Source organism: Chanos chanos, chromosome 10, assembly GCF_902362185.1.
Source record: "Chanos chanos chromosome 10, fChaCha1.1, whole genome shotgun sequence".
Taxonomy (NCBI): domain Eukaryota; kingdom Metazoa; phylum Chordata; class Actinopteri; order Gonorynchiformes; family Chanidae; genus Chanos; species Chanos chanos.
In genome coordinates this window covers 12,830,066-12,848,822 of record NC_044504.1, presented here as the reverse complement: position 1 = coordinate 12,848,822, position 18,757 = coordinate 12,830,066, and the positions used below count along the sequence as shown (strand labels likewise).

At 40.1% G+C, this 18,757-nt stretch overlaps 1 protein-coding gene across 1 annotated transcript; it reads left to right on the top strand.

Annotated features, from left to right (window-relative positions):
* The first annotated feature begins 449 nt into the window (after positions 1–449).
* Positions 450–7,432, top strand: mtfr2 (mitochondrial fission regulator 2). The gene is made up of 7 exons (XM_030787332.1): positions 450–521; positions 921–1,025; positions 1,122–1,246; positions 1,724–1,941; positions 2,798–3,101; positions 4,509–4,692; positions 7,388–7,432. Exons 1-7 carry the CDS (start codon positions 450–452, stop codon positions 7,430–7,432), a joined length of 1,053 nt encoding a protein of 350 aa, XP_030643192.1.
* The last annotated feature ends 11,325 nt before the right edge of the window (positions 7,433–18,757 follow it).

Here is an 18,757-nt window from a genome sequence, read left to right as displayed (position 1 = left end):
TCGTTTACGTATTTTTACATAGGCATTTACTCGGTATTTAATCGACTATAGAAATACTTTTCGCCGAACATTTCAAAAAACGTTTCTGTAACAATCCGATCTAGCTTCACAAGCTGAGCGTTAATTGGGTAGGGAAGCATATTGCAACATAGCTCTTAATGTCAAATCCCTTGATACAGTAAAGGATCATCGCATGCTTGTGTGTATTTATTTATTTATTTATTTATTTGTGCAGCATTAGAGGGATACGTATTCCAACGCTGTTTGATTCTGATGTATTTTGTTTTTATTTGCAGAGTCCAATGTGATGCGGTAAATTTGATTGGTCACATCACGTGTAACTATAGGCAGTTGGTGCAGTGTGTAACGGGACCTTTCTGCGATTCAGTTATCAGCAAAAAATCCAGCAGACCAGCCTGCCCTTGCATCTGTAGAAGAAGGTGTATTTCATGTCTCTTTTAGAAGACATCGTTGATTTGCTCCGCTATGTCCTGGAATATTTTGGAGTTCCAACTGACATGGTAAGAGACTTTTATCCAGATGTTTCGCCAGTATTTTTGCGCTGTTGTAGATTTGGAACATGTTGTATTAATTGCCTCGGTTCAGCACTATCTTCCATAGTATGACTTGGTATCGACAGGGAAGAGTCTCGCAGTATTAAACTATGCTTTTTAACGTGTGTACTGGACTCTCGGCGGGCGTTTTACATCTAACGTAATTAATACCAATAACCGGTGACTTGAATGTTCGGACTATCGTACTGTATTGGGGCTGTTCCATGTAACTTATCTCTTGATAGAAGTTAGCTCTCTAATGTCGAGTGATATAAATGTAAATATTTTGGAGATTATACAACACATCCTTGTGTCAAATGTTTGACAAAATATTTGTTCTAAATGTGTTTACAAATAACCTTGCAGCTCGTTCCAGTCTGGGACAGTCCACTTTGTGGACAGTATCGCAGTATCGTCCGTATGATCGGGACAAATCTACCTCTAAGCCCTAACCCTCGGGTCTTCTTCCAGGTACAGGTTTTATAATCGAAAGTGCAATCGCATAGCTAAGCAGCTAGTAAGTCTTACTGAGAACAATTCTAATGATCCCAATCCCTCTGTGAGTAGATTCCGCTGCAGACATCTAAGAGGCACGGCCACATCGATGTTTCCTTGGAAACTCCTGCCATTCCTTCGCTGGCTGATGTGTTGTGGCTTGCGGAGGATGAGGGAGAGAGCTTCGCGAAGTTCAGGTTTGTAAAGACAGCGCCCTGGGCTTAATAGTTTTTGTGTGTCTTCCCTTTTGTGGTGGATTAGCAGTCTCTCGGGAGTCTGTCTTGTGGAGCTATAATACAGAGTTACTATGATTTGTGAATGTGTGCTGTGAGCAGCTGACCTGTTCAGTTCAAATTGGAATTGAATTCACTTTCGTTATGATAACAGGTCGATCCACCTCAAATCATACACCATGTTCAAGTGTCAATCATGAGTGTAAACGTTCTGCACCAATAAACTAGGCTTTTTTTTCTTTGTTGTTTTTTTTTCTTTTTCTGTTATATTTCTCTTATCCTCTCTAACTATACCATTGGTTTGATAACACTCTGTGATGATAACTTTTCTGTGTGATCTGAGACAGAATGACTCCTCAGTGTGCACACAAACTTCGCATCGCACCTGTGTTTAAACCAGATTATCTCTCCTATGTAGTGATGTTCTTGTTCATTTCACAGGAATGCTCTCCCATTTAAAAGAAACACTGTACCACAAGGTTTTATGACTCCTCCAGTCCATCCTGGAGGCTCGGCGTCTGTGATCATGCCTGTCCAGCAGGGGGCCAGGGTGACTGGACAGAGAAGTCACCCAGAGGCTCTGCAGAAGATCACTGCTTTGGAAGCGGAGCTGATGAGGCTCCGTGCACAGATCGCCATGATTGTTACTTCTTCCTCAGGTGCTTGTTTTGCGCAGATGATTCTCTGCATTGTAACTGTAAGGTCTCGGCAGTGTTATGGTCAGGATAAGAGAAAGAAACAGATCTCAGTGCTCCCCCAGCCCTCAGTCGTAGAGCGTGAAAACCTAAGAAATGCCATAATGATAGAGGAATGGCTCTTCCTCTGCACTTTGAAATTAAAAGACGAAAAACTCAAAGAATGTGTGCAAATAAGTATAATGTCTTGGTGTTGTTTGTGTCGGACCCATTTGTCTCTCATTTGGTTATTGCCAGTGCTACATGCAATGTTATATCCTTAAGACTATGCCCAATGCCAGACTACTCTCATTATGATGACCTGTTTGTGATTGGACAGAGGCTTAGAGACACAAGGATTAAATCTGTTCTGGGAATAGTATATTCACTCAGAATGTCAAATCTTGAATCAACCTAAGAGAATCCACAGAGCCAGTCAGTTGGACATTTACACTTCTTAATTCTGGAGCCATTTCTCGCAATCACATATCTGTGCGTTAGGTGTCTGCATTATTTCAGCTTTCAATCTCAAACAAACCCGCACTGTTTCGTATTAACTAGAGTGTGTTAACGTGTTAAGTAGGGTGTAGGATGTTGAGTGTAAGCTATATATAACTCAAGATTGATGATACTGGTTTGGGAAACTTGATCTCACAAACAAATGTGATTTGGCATAGCGTGTTTGGTGAAGGTCGCTCTGAAGGGAGATCCTCATTCAGTAAGTTTCATTTAATAAGCCAGGGTTGGGATGAACTAGTCTAAATGTGCCGATGGGCTGGACAATTTTAGTGCCTTTCCACTCTCTCAACTCCCCTCTCTATTTTCTCCCTTATTTTGTTAGGTCCTTCCACCTTACCATGTGATCCAGGTACCCCTTGTTCAGTTCCTCTGTCAGCTCCAGCACTTACATCCACCCCTGTCTGCCCACCTCCCCCACCACCTCCACTGCCTCCTCCTCTCCCACCTGCTGCTCCTCATGGCTCTTCAGACATATCTGTACTGGAGGTGATTAAACAGAGGCGGGAGGGCAGGGCAGAGCGGCCAAAGCAGGGTGAGCCGTCCGCGGGCACAGTTCCTGCTGCCGTCCCCTCCATGCTGGAGGTACTAAAGGACTTGAACCAGGTCAGACTCCGGGCTACCGAGAGGTATGTGCTGCCTTCATATGAGCTGACCAGTCCCTCTCTATTACTGATTTCACACATGTTTTTGTCTCTCTGCTCTTTACTCACTTCTCTGATATGTTTATGGTAATGGTAAGTTATGGTAAGATTTCACTGTCTTACTGCTACAGCCTGTCCACCTATATTCAACATGCATTCTGACATCATACTTTCTTTTTAACACAGCTTTGTGAGCAAAGACATTTTGGGTTTTGGGATGTAAATTAAATAAAGACATTAGCCTACGTTAAATGTGTGTCTCTTTGTATTCCAAGCCTGACAAGTTAAACAACTTGAAAATAGGGTAAATGAAGAAGCAATTAGGTCTAAAATAAAATAATGGGCTAGTCGGTCCAAATTCCGAAACTGCGTTCGTCAAATTCCCACTTATTTGTGATGCAGTTTCATTGCACCATCAGTTGGTTTTTTCAGAAACTGGTTGAGGGATGTCTGCTTTGACATTTTGGAGTTGTGCTAATATGCGGAGTTGAGCCGAAGTGCAGGGATGTCGCTATGGAGTGCGTCCATCGCACTATAGGCTTCTGATCTCGCGCAATGCTTAGTCACATGACCGAACACTCAGTGAATCTCTCATTGTCATAACAGCGGAGGCAAAGCCAAACTTTTGCATAATATAAATTTTTATTTAAGTTTTTGTTTATATTTAAGTTTCATTAGGAACTCTAATTTATGTTTTGGCACATATCTTTATGTTAAAGTCCTTGTGAAACATGGCATGTGACTTTTAGACTTTCCTATTTTTATTTGAAATAAAATTGCCAGTGGTGAACTGACAGTACTCTATAGAGAAGGGGGATGGCAGGTTAACAAGGAGGGTGCATTTTGGTTATTTTGCTAACAAGAGGGATGGCATCCCCCCTCCAAATCGCCTACGGACTATACTCATGTGTTCCTCAGAAAAGGATTTTGGTATACAAGCCTTTGGCCTTTTCTTTAGTGGTTTTCACAATTTGTTTCCAGTGACTCTGCATTTGTGAATTTCTGTTCCCTTTAGAGCTTTTTAAACATCCCTCCAAATATGGAAATGTGCTATATAGTATTTCACATCTCATTCTTCTTGAATTGATATCAAATCAGAATTGAATCGGATTGAATTGAATCATTAGCATGTGAATCAGAATTGAATTCAATCAGGGCATCTGTGCTAATACCCAGCTCTATTAATTGGGTCTGAAATCATTTCCCGTTATAAAAGCTATCACAGCTCATCTTGGCTCTAAGTGATTGAAAAGACTTACGGTAAATGTTCCAGTGAGTAGTGTACAAGAGAGTGGAATTGTGGCTCTGAGGGACCAATCAACTGTGACGATCTAAATGGAGTTTAAATCTTATTGTGTGTGTGTGTGTGTGTTTGTCTTTTGGTCTTTTAAGATCTCCAGGGGGAACTCCAGTGAGGAAGAGGAGGAGTAAGGGCAACGTGTGTCCATCAGACCCTGCGGCTTTGATTGCAGAGGCTCTGAAGAGGAAGTTTTCACACAGACAGCAGGACGATTCGTTTGACAAAGAGAACCGCTCTGCTGAGCCCTCACCATTCAGCAGTCCAGACACACCACGCGTGAGTGACATTTTACAATCATCATGATGATGATGATATTTTATAATTCTCCACAGGAATATAGCCAAAATAATGGGTGTAGTGCGTAAATCACGGTGTAAAAAACCATTCTACATGTACTTCACCCTAACTGTAGTACAAGCCCCTTTGAAATTGTGAGTTTCTTACACAACCTCAGAGATCTAGCACATTTTGAGAGGTCAAATAGTTAGCACCTGATTGTAAGATTACTGTAACATGAGTCATCGCTGATGTCCCATCTTTCTAAGGCAGTAACACAATCCATACACAATGATAAATGCCTTCTCTCAAAGAACTACGGGCTTTCACTCTTGAAGAATGCTTCTAGAGGCTTTTAAAGAAATATCAGAATGTTCGAAGAAGTACCAAAACTGTGTCGAGAGCAAATGGTGGCCTAACGCTGAATTGATTTATAGAAATATGTGTAATTTATTTGTGTATGTTTTTTCCACTGCATTTTATTGCATCCTGTATACCGGTGGCAAAACGACCCATGAAAATGCATGTATAATACATTACCAGCAGTCGCACAGCAGGTGGCGCTGTTTCACCACTCTCCACTTATGAGTTACAGCGTGAACGCAAGGGCTCTAAATCACAGAGAATGATTCCCTTAATGTGATTCCCTTAATGAGGAATTAAATAACTTGTTTGGAGCACAATACTTTGATATAAACTCTTTAACTACATTGGAGCGATCGGACCAATGTTGGTCCAGTTGGAATTTCATTCCATGTGAAAAGGGTGATTTTGATGGTGTCATTCCAACTCAAAACAAACAGAGAAGTGGACCTCCACACTCACAGTCTTAAAAGATATGTTCTCAGATGATATGTATGGTTAAAAAGAAAAATAAATCTGGTGACGTTATTTTGTAAAAATATAATGTGATTTGCGATTAATTCATTGCATGCAAAATGAGTACTTTGATCAGATAGATATCACAAAATATGGAGTAAAAATCGTTTCCAACATCTAATGTGTCCTGAAGTCCTCACTGACAGTTGTGAGTGTATGGGTTATCCAAATCAACCGACAGCTACCATACCTTCCCAAGCCAACCCCTATTCACAATATGTTTCATTTCTTCTCTGTGATGATCAAATATTATTAAATTGCAGTTCGGGGTGTAGTCTCTTCAATATTTCTAATGTATTCTCAGAAGAAATAATGGTGGCCTCTTTTCTCCATCACTGTCAGTATTTCTTTTAATGTCAGTGTCATTTCCTGGCCAGTAGATGGCGATGTTTGTAGCTGAAAGAATATGCCTTCAGTCTACTCAAATATCCTCAGTTTTTCTTTGTTTTGTTTTGGTTTTTGAAGAGTGGATGCATGTCGTGGTGCATGATTTCAGATGGAGTGACCCTTTGGCAGTAGCAGCCCGTGGCCACAAATACTAGTGGGGCACACTGGCTCCAGCTCCTGAATCAATCGCTCGCCATGCCCACTTTTGATATTGTTATTTTAACAATTAAGTATATTAAATACTTATTATATTAATTAAGTATAATAATAACTATATTAGAGAATAGACTGTACATACCTGTAAACACACCAGCCAGCAGCTCACATAACGCCGCAGTAGCCAACACACTTCAAAGATGAACAGCAGGCTCTATGACCCGAGCGTGCGCGACAAAGAACCACCCACGCTGAACTAAAGCGATGTTTGAAAATCGCTTACTCCAATTTTTCATAATTGTGAGAAGGACATGACAGGTTCAAAATTGATAAGAGGTAGGATCAGGAGACAGACCGTTGCTTCCTCCTTTCAGTTTATTCTTAACCTGGGCTGACGAACGCAGAAAATAAAATGAAAATGACATGTTTGCCATGTTTTCTTGTCATACCACGTGAAAATGTCCTGTTGTAGGTTTTCCCTTTGTGCACTGTTTGCTGAGTAATGTTAATATCTGGTCTATCAGGGCCAAGCTGCTTAATTACTAACTTGTCTTGCAGTTGTAGTCATTCAAATGAGCTTTTTAAAATAAACTCTACGCTGCTAGACACAGCAGGCGCAGCAAGACTGATCGTCATTTCTGCAGTAGTCTAAACATGAGGACTAACTCAGGAAAGCGGTAGAGGGTTGCAGAGTAGAGGAGTAGGGCAGACATATTGCTGCCCCAATGAGTGTCTGTTGGCGCTTATTGCAGTTCCCATCGTTGACCACAAGGTGCTGTAATAAATCTGCCAGCGAGAGCAGGTCTCTGAGGTCTCCTGTTATTGCTCGATGCCCTAAACTGAGACCGAGTCACTGAAACGACGATTTTAACTTTCAAAGATCAAAAGTTGTTGACGAGTTTGGTTCATTGATTGCACAGAAAGTAGGTAATATTCATTGAAATAAAACATTATGATGTATATTAATGTGGAAAAATAGTTTATGAGGAGGGACTTTATTTTTGGATGGATGATTTTTTTTTTTTTTTTTTAGTGGGGCTCTACCCCATCTGCCCATACGAACAGGTTGCGACTGCCCTTTGGTAACCTAATAAACTCTTTTAGGTTAATGAAATATTCTGCAGGAAAGCTAGTGAGTGTTAGCATGTGTTTTGTGCCATTTCTGTGTGGGGAGGAGGTGATGCAAAGTGAAGTGTGCTAGGCTGCTGTGACATTAATGGCCGATGGATGGTTGCTCAATAACGGTGAATGTTTGTGCTTTGTTTGATTTCAGATCTCCCATCACACTAGACGCAGCCAGGGTCGTATGCACCTGTGACCTCTGACCTTTTGAGAAATGCCCAGTCAAGCTGTGGCACATAGTATACTACTGCTACTTCTGACCTCCCACCCCCTTTCTCTCTCTCTCTCTCTCTCTCTCTCTCTCTCTCTCTGTCTCTCTCTCTCTCTCTCTCTCTGTTTATCTGTCACTGTCTCTGGCATTAATTGCTCTGTTTGTTTTTGTGTCTTTGCCACTGTCATGATTTGGGCTTCTATTTGAAACGGTACTATGGATTGTTTGCTTGTTTATATTGAGTTGTATTTCTTTATACAGACATTTTAAGAATGTTTTTTGTACATATTGAGATTTTTTTTTATCCATCTGTTTTCCTCTCTTTTCTTTTCAATACAGTGCTAATCACCAGTTCCCTGGGCTGTTGTTTGGTCTGTATTAAGTCATAGCAGATCTACATCAGCCAAGAATTTAAATCAAAAAAGTGTCAGGATTAGGACAACAGGGAATGATTTCTCAGATAGCTGGGTAACCTATCAACATTAAGCCAAGAGTCAAGACTGTCTAATATGAACATTCTTTCCTCCTCTCTCTTTGAAAAAAAAAAGTAGTCGGGTAAAAATTAACCTTTAATGTAGGTGGAAAGGTGTGAAAAAGGTGATGGAGAAGTTCTAAAACACAGAATCCTGTAATCTATGCAATGCCTCAGGCTTGGTTTATTTTTGTGTGGGTTTATTTTTTATGGGTTTATTTTCCTTTTTCTTTTTTTTCTTTTTTTTCCATTAAGTTGCACTGAATAAAATTGCTTTCTGCATCAAACACTATGAAACAGTCATACACATGTTAGCTGAACTCCATATTTTTAAATGTTTGTCAGATGGCAGCTAAATTGACCAGGATCATACAAACAGACACACTTGGCTTTTCATGTTCAAAGTGCAGATTGCTCCTCATAATGTATAGTAATAATGTAGAACGCTTTGTGATTCATGCGGTCGCATGTCCCTTTGAATGAAAAGAAAATGGCTTTTACATTGTGCAATTCTTTGAAAGAGTGACTGAGTGAGCGACATGTGTGCACAAGAGTGAGTGAATGTGAGAGTGTGTGTATTTTCTTTTCTTTTCTTTTCTTTTCTTTACTGTTCTACTCATCTGTTTATCTGTCTCATTGTCAATATTAATATCCGTCTACTGCTGTCTTCATCAACATGTCTGACTTGCTGAGGTGTTCTGACTTAATAAACATCCTTTCTGTTCTTTCACATAAAACATGTGTGTTTCTATCATTAGCCTGAGGTACACCCACCAGCTAGTTATAACAGCTTCGCCCACAGCTGTTTTCTCATTCTCTGCTCTGATGTTAATGTTGCCGAGGGGCAATTTTGAAAAATTTTTGGTTATTTCTTTGGGGATAGTGGCTCATCTTTTTTTTTTTTTTTTTTTGGTAAAGTCCATTTAGTAAGAATTTCATTCGTCAAAACCACATCAGATGAATGCATATGAGGACACAGTGCAAATTTGCAAAGCATCATCCTTAGTCGCACTGAACCTCCCCATATAAGAACATGAATTTCCCCTGAACAACTCCCATATTAGTCAAAGACATGCAGATACAAGTGCAATGAGTCAACGTGAAAGAGCAAGAGAATAACAAATGATAAAAGGGCATTGATGGTATTACTCTATTGCTGAGGTGAAACTAAATGAAAGTGTACTCGAATCGTCTCTGATATGCTACATGTCAAGAGGCCATAAAACCTGCACAGAATTCACTCCATTCAGAATGAGCACAGAAAACTTGTGGCGGGACGCTGGCATGCTATCAAACAATGGTTAAGCTGCACTACTGTTAACTCTATCATGTTATCTTAAGCCAAGCACTTAAGTAGGAGTGCACGCTGTTTGCAGGAGAGCGAATGATATATATATATATATATATATATATACAGTATGCATTATAGTGTATTTGTCTTTTTTTCTTCCTGTAAACCCACATCCTGCCTATCGCTAAAGGTTGCCATGGGAAGGATGCACTGGTCTACCGAGACAGGAAATGGTTACACACTGAAATCTGATTGATCCTTCATTTCCGTTGCTGTGTTATGATTTCTATCTGACTGACAGGTGATGGAACGTTACCATTTTAAGAACTGTGTATTGCTGCTGTTCCGGACTCGTTAGTCTCTCTCTCTCTCTCTCCCTCCCCCTCCCTCTGTCTCTGTCTCCTCTCTCTCCTTCAGTGGCAATGATGTTTTTCTCTGAAATCTGTGCGCTACAGTTCCAGAATCTTGTGCTTCCATTCTTTCTTTCTCTCGCTCTCTCTCTCTCTCTCTCTCTCTCTCTCTCTCTCTCTCTCTACCTCTCTCTCTCTCTGTTTCTCTCTTTTTTTCTTGATCTGTTTTTCTTTGTGTATTCATCTCTTGCTCTTGTTCTTTCTCTATTTCTCTCTTGCTCTGAGGGCTTAAGTTGGACTGATCTCTTTGTCTTACTCTTCCTCGAGCCAAAGTGCAGTGAAAGAGGTGGTACAAGTAAACTATTTGAGCTCTTATAATTTCTAATGACGGATTCATCTTCATAGCTGGATGTCACTGACATCATCCAACAATGTTCAAGTGTAGTTTAGATGCAGCATTCAGCCTAACACAAATTTTCAGAAAATGTAAGACTAGAAGGAAAATATTTAGAATTAAATTAAGAAAACCTCAGACGTCTTAAACAAAATCAAACATCCAACTAAAAAAAAAAAAATTATATTTCATTTGAATTTAATGTTGCCTTCAGATGATACACAAATGTCAGCAAACAAAGACAAAATAGACACTACTGAAAAGTCATGCCACACTTCTGAGATCAGTTTTAAAATACTGGAATACAAAATGTTAATAAGTTAGTAATGTTAATAATTCTGTAAATATGGCCCTGTGCAGCACAGACACTGTAACCTATGTACTTAATTTGCAGTAGTCACTGTTAAAACAATGAACATCATCAAAACAGACAAATTTATTTTCTGAATTCAGCTGAACTTAAAATAAAAAATAATTCCATTCATTCAAATATGTTCAAATACACACACACACACACACCACACACACACACACACACACCACACACACACACATACACACACACAGAGTATTTGTGTGTTTTTGTTGATGTGTTCGTTATGTTATATCTTGAACAAGTCAACAAATTTGCACAAATTTTATCAGAGCTAATTATCCTTCATGCCCTTCATCTTCCTCTGCCTTGCAGACCTCTTCTGATTTGTGGGTCTCTCTGTGTTATTGGTTTCCATATTTCCAAAACATATGAACTCCCCTGTGGCCCTTTTTACTCACCTAGAAGTTCTGATTGCAGATTAAACAGCTTATCAGTATCAGAGTTTATCACTGTCTTCAGCTAGAAGATTTGTATTAATTGTGTAATTGTGTTGAGTTGAAGCGACTTGAGTTTGATATATTGAATAGCAGTTCTTTCTGGATGAAGATATAAAGCTAATCATGATTTAAGAAGAGAAGTGTGTAGGGCTTAAAAAATTGACTGCAGTTTTCAGTGAAAACAAGTGGAAAGTGTTTCTGAATTTGGTGACTTTTTTTTTTTTCTTTTGTGTGCTATCTTAATGGTTTTGGATTTTTTAAGTGTAATTTAGTCAGAGTGAGTAACTAATTTTGAAAAACAGCCATTTTCTGCATCAGATCAACGAGTTTGCCCCACTTAAAATATTGCTTAAACACTCATAATATTCAAACATCACACATACCAAAAATAAGTCGTTTACTGGGACAATACTGTGTCATGATTCTGACTCAAAACAAAGGTCTGATTATAGCTCTTGTCACGCTGTGGGTTAGTCATATAGTTTTGGCTCTGCCTGTATGTAAATGAGAAAAAAACACTAGAGGGCGCTGGTGTCATGGATAAAGACCCTGGGCCAATATGCGCTTAGTAAAAACAAGCCCCTGTTCGACGCAAACTCTAACGTTGACATTTGTTTTGCTGAAGCGTCAGCTTCTATTTGTATGTACAGAAAAGGCTTAGTCTTAATGATTTCCCCTCAAATGATTTGTTCTTGCATTAAAAGCCCATGATCTTTCTAGGGCAGAGTGTTTTTGATTGCAATTGTTTCAGCCAACATTACAATCTCCAATTAAATATGTTCCCTTTGCTCAGTCATGAAGGGCAGGTTGGACTGACGACTCACATTGCCCTACAGGACTTTGATGGACACTAGAGCATCATGTGTCAAACTGGGACCAGCAACTAGAACAGCAAGAATGAAGTTGTCAAAAATTATTATTTACATAAAAATCCATTGACACTGCATTCTAAATTGATTGTTGCCATGACTGATAATGAACAGCTAGCTAGGTTTTGGAATTCCAGTCCAGTGTAAAGAGAAAGGGGAGGGGTTTATGGAAGAGTTAAAGAGTTCAGTCTGAGCTGGATTTTCATACCTGTGAGAGCTTATTTGCAATGCAAATCTAACAAAGATTTAGAGAAGTTTTGCTGTCATTTGACTGGTTGATCTATTGGTCATGTGACATGGTCATTGCACACTCTTAGAGCATTTAACTATGAGGAGATTTGTCTAAAAGTGGGGGTGGGATGGTATGGGAGAGAGAGAGAGAGAGAGAGAGAGAGAGAGAGAGAGAAATAGAGAGAGAGTAATACTCGCCTGATGCTGTACTGTAGCTTTGCTGTCCTCAGGGTGTTTGGACAAAGAGTGTAAACACTGCTGTGGACAGGAACTTCAGAAACTTTAGGTCAGAGGTCAGAGATTAATTAGCCAATCAACTATTGACAGTTACAGGTGCATCCAAGCAAACACACACACACGCGCACACACACACACACACACACACACACACACACATAAACATACATATTTTACTCACATATCCTGCCGCCAGAAAGCAGGTCCTCAAAGACAAAAGTGTCTGTATCAAGAGTGATCACACTCAAACATGATCAGCCAGCCTTCACAGTTTCATATTATTTGGAAAAACCAGCCAAGCTCTTATCTAGCATGATCTGGTTTTGTCTCCTCATTCGTATGTGTGTGTGTTTCAGGGTAAATATTTACACCAAATACAAGCCCCTTACACCGTAACCCCAACATGACAGTGTGAGAATGTGCACCCCTTCACACACACAGACATACACACTCGCACACACACACACAAACATACACACAGACACATAGACACATAGACACATCTGTCCTGCTGATACAGTAAGGCCTGAGTGTTTCTTGCCGGCTCTATATAAAATCTGTTAATATTTAATGCATTCATATTTCTACCGTGTTTCTGTTTCCCCCTGTACTATAGTTAATTTCCCAAAAAGTATGTATTTGTGTTTGTGTGAGTGAGTGTGCGTGTGTCATGCACATATCTGTGTGTGTGTGTGTGTGTGTGCGCACACGCGCGCGTGCATGTTAACCCTTTGTTGTCTGGTCTGTACTTTCCCAGTGAGAGTCACTGCAGTTTTTAAATGAGTAAGACTGTTATTCTGGGAAAGCAAGAGTTAAACCTCCCCCTTTTCTGTGTGTTCTCTCTATGTCTTCTCTCTCTCTCTGTGTTTCTTGACCTGTCTGTCTCTATGGATGCACTCATATGCTGATATATGAGTGTATGTTTGCAGATTGTGTGTTTTTTGTGTGTTTGTGCTGGAATGCCACATACATAACCTGCTGTGTCTTTTTTTATGAACCCTCATAAACATGAAACACAACACACACCTGCCACACACCTGCTCTGCTCCTATCATAAATATAGGAGGAGTGCATGTGTGTGTCAGCTTTGTGTGTGTTTGTAACAGACTGTTTTGTAAGCCTGTTGTGTGTATTTGGATTTGTAGATTTGTTCTGCATGTTTTTATTCATGCTTCTGTGTGTGTGTGTGTGTGTGCGTGTGTGTCTGTTTTTGTGTGTGTGTGTATTTGTGCGCACACGCGCACACACGCATGCATGTGTGTGTGTGACAGAAAAAGACAAGCAGTCACACAGAAAGAAAGAAAGAAAGAAAGAAAGAAAGAAAGAAAGAAAGAGAGAAAGAGAAAGGTTGAATTAGGGCAGTAGGTGTTGATATCCTCCAAACCTGCTGGGACAGTTTGACCTGTTCTTTGACTTCTCTGCTGTCTGATATGATTATATATTGTTATTGGCCTAATTAGCATCAGATACCATGTAAGAGTCACTGAATAGAGACGAAGCCTTGGTTCTCAGTGACGTGCATCATCACTCACAAGCTGAGATCCTCTTGGCCATAGGCGGCCGTGGGCTGGCTCCACGTTTATCATCAGCTCAGACGGAGAAGAATAAAAGAAAGATTAGTAAAAAGAAAGATTTGTTGATAATATCTGTCTTGCACAGTTGATCGTTTGAGCAAAAATTAGGTCAGTTGTGCGTGTGTGTCTGTCTCTGTCCATATCTTGGTACGTGATTACTTGCTGGTCCTGTTTACTCTTGCCTCCAGAGCAATTAGTAATCACCTGGGATTATTCCCGAGGGGGTTCTGGGAAACAGAAAAGTTTTAGGTTTAGGTGTTTGTTTGTTTGTGAGTGAGTGTGTGTGTGTGTCTGTGTGAGAGAGAGCGAGTGTGTGTTTGTCTGTGCATGTTTATGTACAGTGAAAAGGAACCTGAAAGGAGAGACCCTTGGCATAAGACTGGGAACACAGGAGCTCGTTTGACTTGCAAATCTTAATGCAAATGATGAGATCCAAGAGGAGGAGAGTGTGGGTGGTCGTTGGTGTTGTGCATGTGTGTACAGAGGGAGGAGAGGCTTAGGTGTGTATGAAGCACTCCAGCCTCCTGCTTGTATCTACGTCCCCTGTTCTAATGTGTTTTGGTAAGGATATGTTTTTTATATCCAAGAAATACATGATGGCGTATTTGCATAGTTTTGCATAACAGGGAGGAGAATATGAAAAGCAATGCAAAGTAATATATATCTCTTTCACTTAGGGGAGACACTGTTCTAATTCCAGAGAAAAATATCATCAGAGAGAAAGAGAAAGAGAGACAGAGAGAGAGAGAGAGAGAGAGAGACGGGGGTGGGGATGATGATGGTGCCAAGCCAGTACTTCCTTTTTTATATATTGTGAAATGTCTCCCAGTTTCCTCCCTTTGCTCCTGCCTCTCTCTCAAAACAAAACTGTGTGTTTGTCTGTCTCTTCATGGAATATTCTTCTTCTTCTTCTTCTTCTTCTTCTTCTTCTTCTTCTTCTTCTTCTTCTTCTTCTTCTTCTTCTCCTCCTCCTTATTATTATTATTATTATTATTATTATTATTATTGGTAGTAGTAGTAGAAGTAGTAATCAAGGTTAAAGGGACAAAGACATGCAAGTTCAGGGTCTTTCAGTCAGGACTTAAAGGCTTACTCTTTCTTTTTTTCCTCCAACACAAATGATCTGGCACTGATACTGTGTGAAATTTGGGACTTCTCCAGGATAATGTTACGGAAAGGAATCATAGTATTTGTGGCCAAAGTAAGTCACGTTTGTTGAAATCTAAGCCAACCGCCCACTGTATGTTACACCACAAACAGAGAACTGGAAAAAGAAAACAACAAGAACATTAATTTCCATCAGTCGCCTGGTTTATCTGCTATGCCACTGTAATACAAATAGTACCACAGCAACATTCTGATCCAGGTTGAGCTTGACTGCAAAAGACCTGTGCTTCTTGAAATCAACCTGTTGGTCTAGTGTGTCTTCCAACAACTCACTGATAATAACATGTAGCTAAGGAGAGGTTTTCCCAGGAAGTAACAGAGTCACCAGGCCTCCGTAATGTGTTTTGCAGTGCTTGTGTTGTTTTGGCTTGATTGTTAAAAAGCCAATCAAAGCCAGGTCAAGCTCTTGGCTCTGCTCAGGGTTACGATGGAATCACCTCTTTGTATTCTCTAATTGTCATATTTAGTATTCAAATATAGATTAAATCTGAGATTTTTGGGAAGTGAAAGAGAAAGCTAGTTTGATCCTTAACCATGACAGTGGAACTAAGTTGACCAGATTTTGCTGGGAAATGAGCTGTAGAGTGTGTTGTTCTAATGTGAACAGGTGCGTGTGTGTGTGTGTGTGTGTGTCCCAGGCTGTGAGCTGCTATTGGAACTTCCCTGCCGCTCAGATATGTCACTCACTGTGCGCACGGGTACTGCAAGCTAAACAAATTAGAATAAGACAAATTCTTGAACAAACTTCAACATGCCCTTTGTTTATGACAGACTAGCCGTAGGTGGCAGTCTAAGGACAAAATAGTGGGAAAAAAAATTGCACATATCATAAAGATGGGCGTTGAACTGTACAATAGAATGTTGTTGTTCAAAGAAAACAAGTCAAGCAGTGAAGGAGTGAGATCTTTTGGCAAATATGCAGGTTTGTATATGAAAGGGTAAGGTAAGGTGTGTGCATGGAAACATTATTGAAAACAATTTATCTTCTTTTTAATGAAAAAATCTCTTAGCGTATATACACTGTGTGATGTTAGTTAATATAAAGTGAAGTTCCACGTACAACCTAAACAAGCAAATTGTTTCTGTTAACACATGTCGTATCTGGTGGCACCAAACTGCTTGTAGTAGTGTATTTGTACATCTTCACGATAAACAAGCGTTAATATTTTAAACCAGAGACACTGTGTCTGTGTCATTCACACAGAACTTCAGCTTCTCAACTTCCTCGAATGTTTAACCAACAGTGAATGCTTCCCTAACTGGATCCCCTTTCCCCATATGACCCGTTGGTCCATACAGTTGGTCGTAATAATATTGAGTATGATGCACACAGTACAGTCCCATGTCTGAGAGAATGAAGAGATATATACAGTGTAAAAATTGAGCAGTAAATGTGTATGCTCAGCACACAGTTCCCTTTGAGAATGCCCAGGGCAGTTTCCTTGGTAAGGAAAGAGAATCCATTTTTTTTCCCTATCAGGCAGATTTCCCACATCTGTCAAATCCTGTCTTTCCTGTTTTCCACCCCTGTTTTCTCATCATGGGAATGGCATGAGAGAACAGGAGGAGGACGGGAGAGGAAAGAAAGACTGAAAGAACCAGGGAGGTTGTCAGGGGAGGAGAGCTTTTAAATGTAGTCTAGACCAACCTGTTTGGCATGCTGGGAACTGAGGTCCCGGAATGAGCAGCAGCCTCCTTTTACAGGAAACGATGGAAAACTGACTTATTTTGGATGTATATGCTGAAATTTAACAAATTGAAGTGGCTGGACGAAGCCTGAGTTTTTTGACATATGCTCTCTGGGACTTCAGTACTAGCCTTAGCCTGTGTAGTCCCCTCCAGCCACCTAGTGGATAGAGAAAAAGAGAGACACAAAAGAGACTTCCTCACAGTGTCGACGTATAATCCGACAGATCATTTCTCTAAACATCTAAATTTTTCAAATTTTGAAAGAAATGTGTCGCTAATCTAACCCAATTAATGACTTAAAAACAAATGGAGAGAGATCCATAAAATGTTATATCATTTCTGTATATGATCAAAAAAAGTTTTTCGTGTTGTTTCTCCTACACATCTCACATTACGAAATCAACTACATGCATTCTTTACATTATGATTTCATTAATAACTTGTGAAGGCGTGTGTTTTACCACTTTTTCATTTTTATTTATTTTTCCTGAACAGAGACTTAAAGATTGTGCAGTCTATCACTTAGCTGAAAGATCTAGATACTGAAATTTGAATGTATTTGAAAGATACATTATAAAGGATGTCTTGAATTTGACTTTGAACTATGCTCACTAAAAATGTTAAGGTTTTGTGTTAAGTAGTCCACTGCCACTCACAAAAGCCAGGCAGAAACTTAGGCAAGAGTACAGCCAACATATCAAAGCTTTGCGCTGACATTCAGTTATGTATATTAACACTTCACACCACCTAACTGGCTGTTTTAATCCTAAACAAGCAAAGACAAAGCTGGGAAAATGTGCAGCATTTATACTTCCTTGTGGATTGAGTTCAACTATGCTCTGGGAGCAAAGAAGCTCTTTCTTGACATCTATAGTGATGGGTTCCTACTGTAATTAACCCTCACGTGATCTTCATGAATGGGCCAGAGGGCGGGACTCAGGCACTGTATTACAACATCCTTTTACAAACACCAGTCTATTAGTGCATTACAACGGCCCATGAAGAACAGCCTAAGATTTGGTATGGTCCATCCTCTTTAAGAAATACCACAGGTCCCAGTCATTCAGACCATCTGAACTGTAACTGTAATAGTGAAATAACAGGCACTTTGCTATTGCACAGCTGAGGTAATCCTGCCAAGAAAGTAGCCTAAACAAACTTTGAAAATGTTTGTTTATCATCTTACTTTATGGTTTATTTGTTTGTTTTAACAGTTCGGTCGTAATGGAGCTTTCAGTGTACTTGACTGAAGAGGGAGGTTTCAGTTCTGTCTCTTCGCTTCACAGCCCACTTTGTTTTGAGTGCACTGTAAGCCTACAGACAGGCTCTCTGAGCTCTACCTTCAATGCCTCAGTGTTTTCTAGGTTTGTGCAAGTCTGTACGTGTTTGGGTCGGGACTGAGAACTTGCAGAGAGAACCAACCAGACTGGATTCCAGACTGATGCGGACTGCTCGAGTATCGGTCCATCACTTTCCCATGAGAATAGAGCCGAGATCATGCCAGAGCTCTGAAGGGCTGGTGAGGGGGTATGGGAAAGCACTGTCATATTATACTCATGTCTCTCAGTAAAGTCATGAGGAGGACTTCAGATAATCCTTCACGTTGCTGGGGAGGTGTATGAATAATTCCATCCATTTGCTGAGATTATGGAAAATAATGGTCTGTCTCATAAATGACAAGTTTCTTGTGAAAGGCTGAAATCATGCTTTTGTGGCATGGCTGGCATGGTAGCAAAAAAAAAAAAAAAAAAAACCCCAACAATTTAATATTGGTGCCCTGAGGAACCTGTTTCTTTGGAATCAAAAACTTACACAGTAAATTATTTTTTCCTCTCTGTCTCTGTCTCTCTGTCTCTGTCTCTCTGTCTCTGTCTCCAAATGTAATTCCAAATGTGATTTTTTTTTTGTTGTTTTTTAAGGTGATTTGATGTGATCTTGACTTTCAGCATTATATCACACCTGGTGAACTGCTCTCTCTATCCCAGCACATGTGACCACAGCAATGATGTTAAATGTTCAAAGACATTTACTGGAGGAGATGTTCAACTCCCCCCTGCACCCCATCTTCCAGGGAGGCCCATCCCTCTTCGTCTGCTCCTTGGCTCTTAGAGACCTTTTTGGACAGTGTGGTCAAGGACATCTGAAAAAGATACACCGGAGCAAGGACATCTTCTCCTACCATACCTTACTCACGACTTTCTCCATTTTAAAGTGAAGTTAATG

What these genes read in the sequence shown, in the direction of transcription:
- mtfr2 (XM_030787332.1), top strand. Translation starts at nt 450, where the DNA reads ATGTCTCTTTTAGAAGACATCGTTGATTTGCTCCGCTATGTCCTGGAA. An exon ending in TTGGAGTTCCAACTGACATG is followed by an intron (nt 522 to 920) that starts GTAAGAGACTTT and finishes ATAACCTTGCAG; the next exon opens with CTCGTTCCAGTCTGGGACAG. An exon ending in GAGAGCTTCGCGAAGTTCAG is followed by an intron (nt 1,247 to 1,723) that starts GTTTGTAAAGAC and finishes TTCATTTCACAG; the next exon opens with GAATGCTCTCCCATTTAAAA.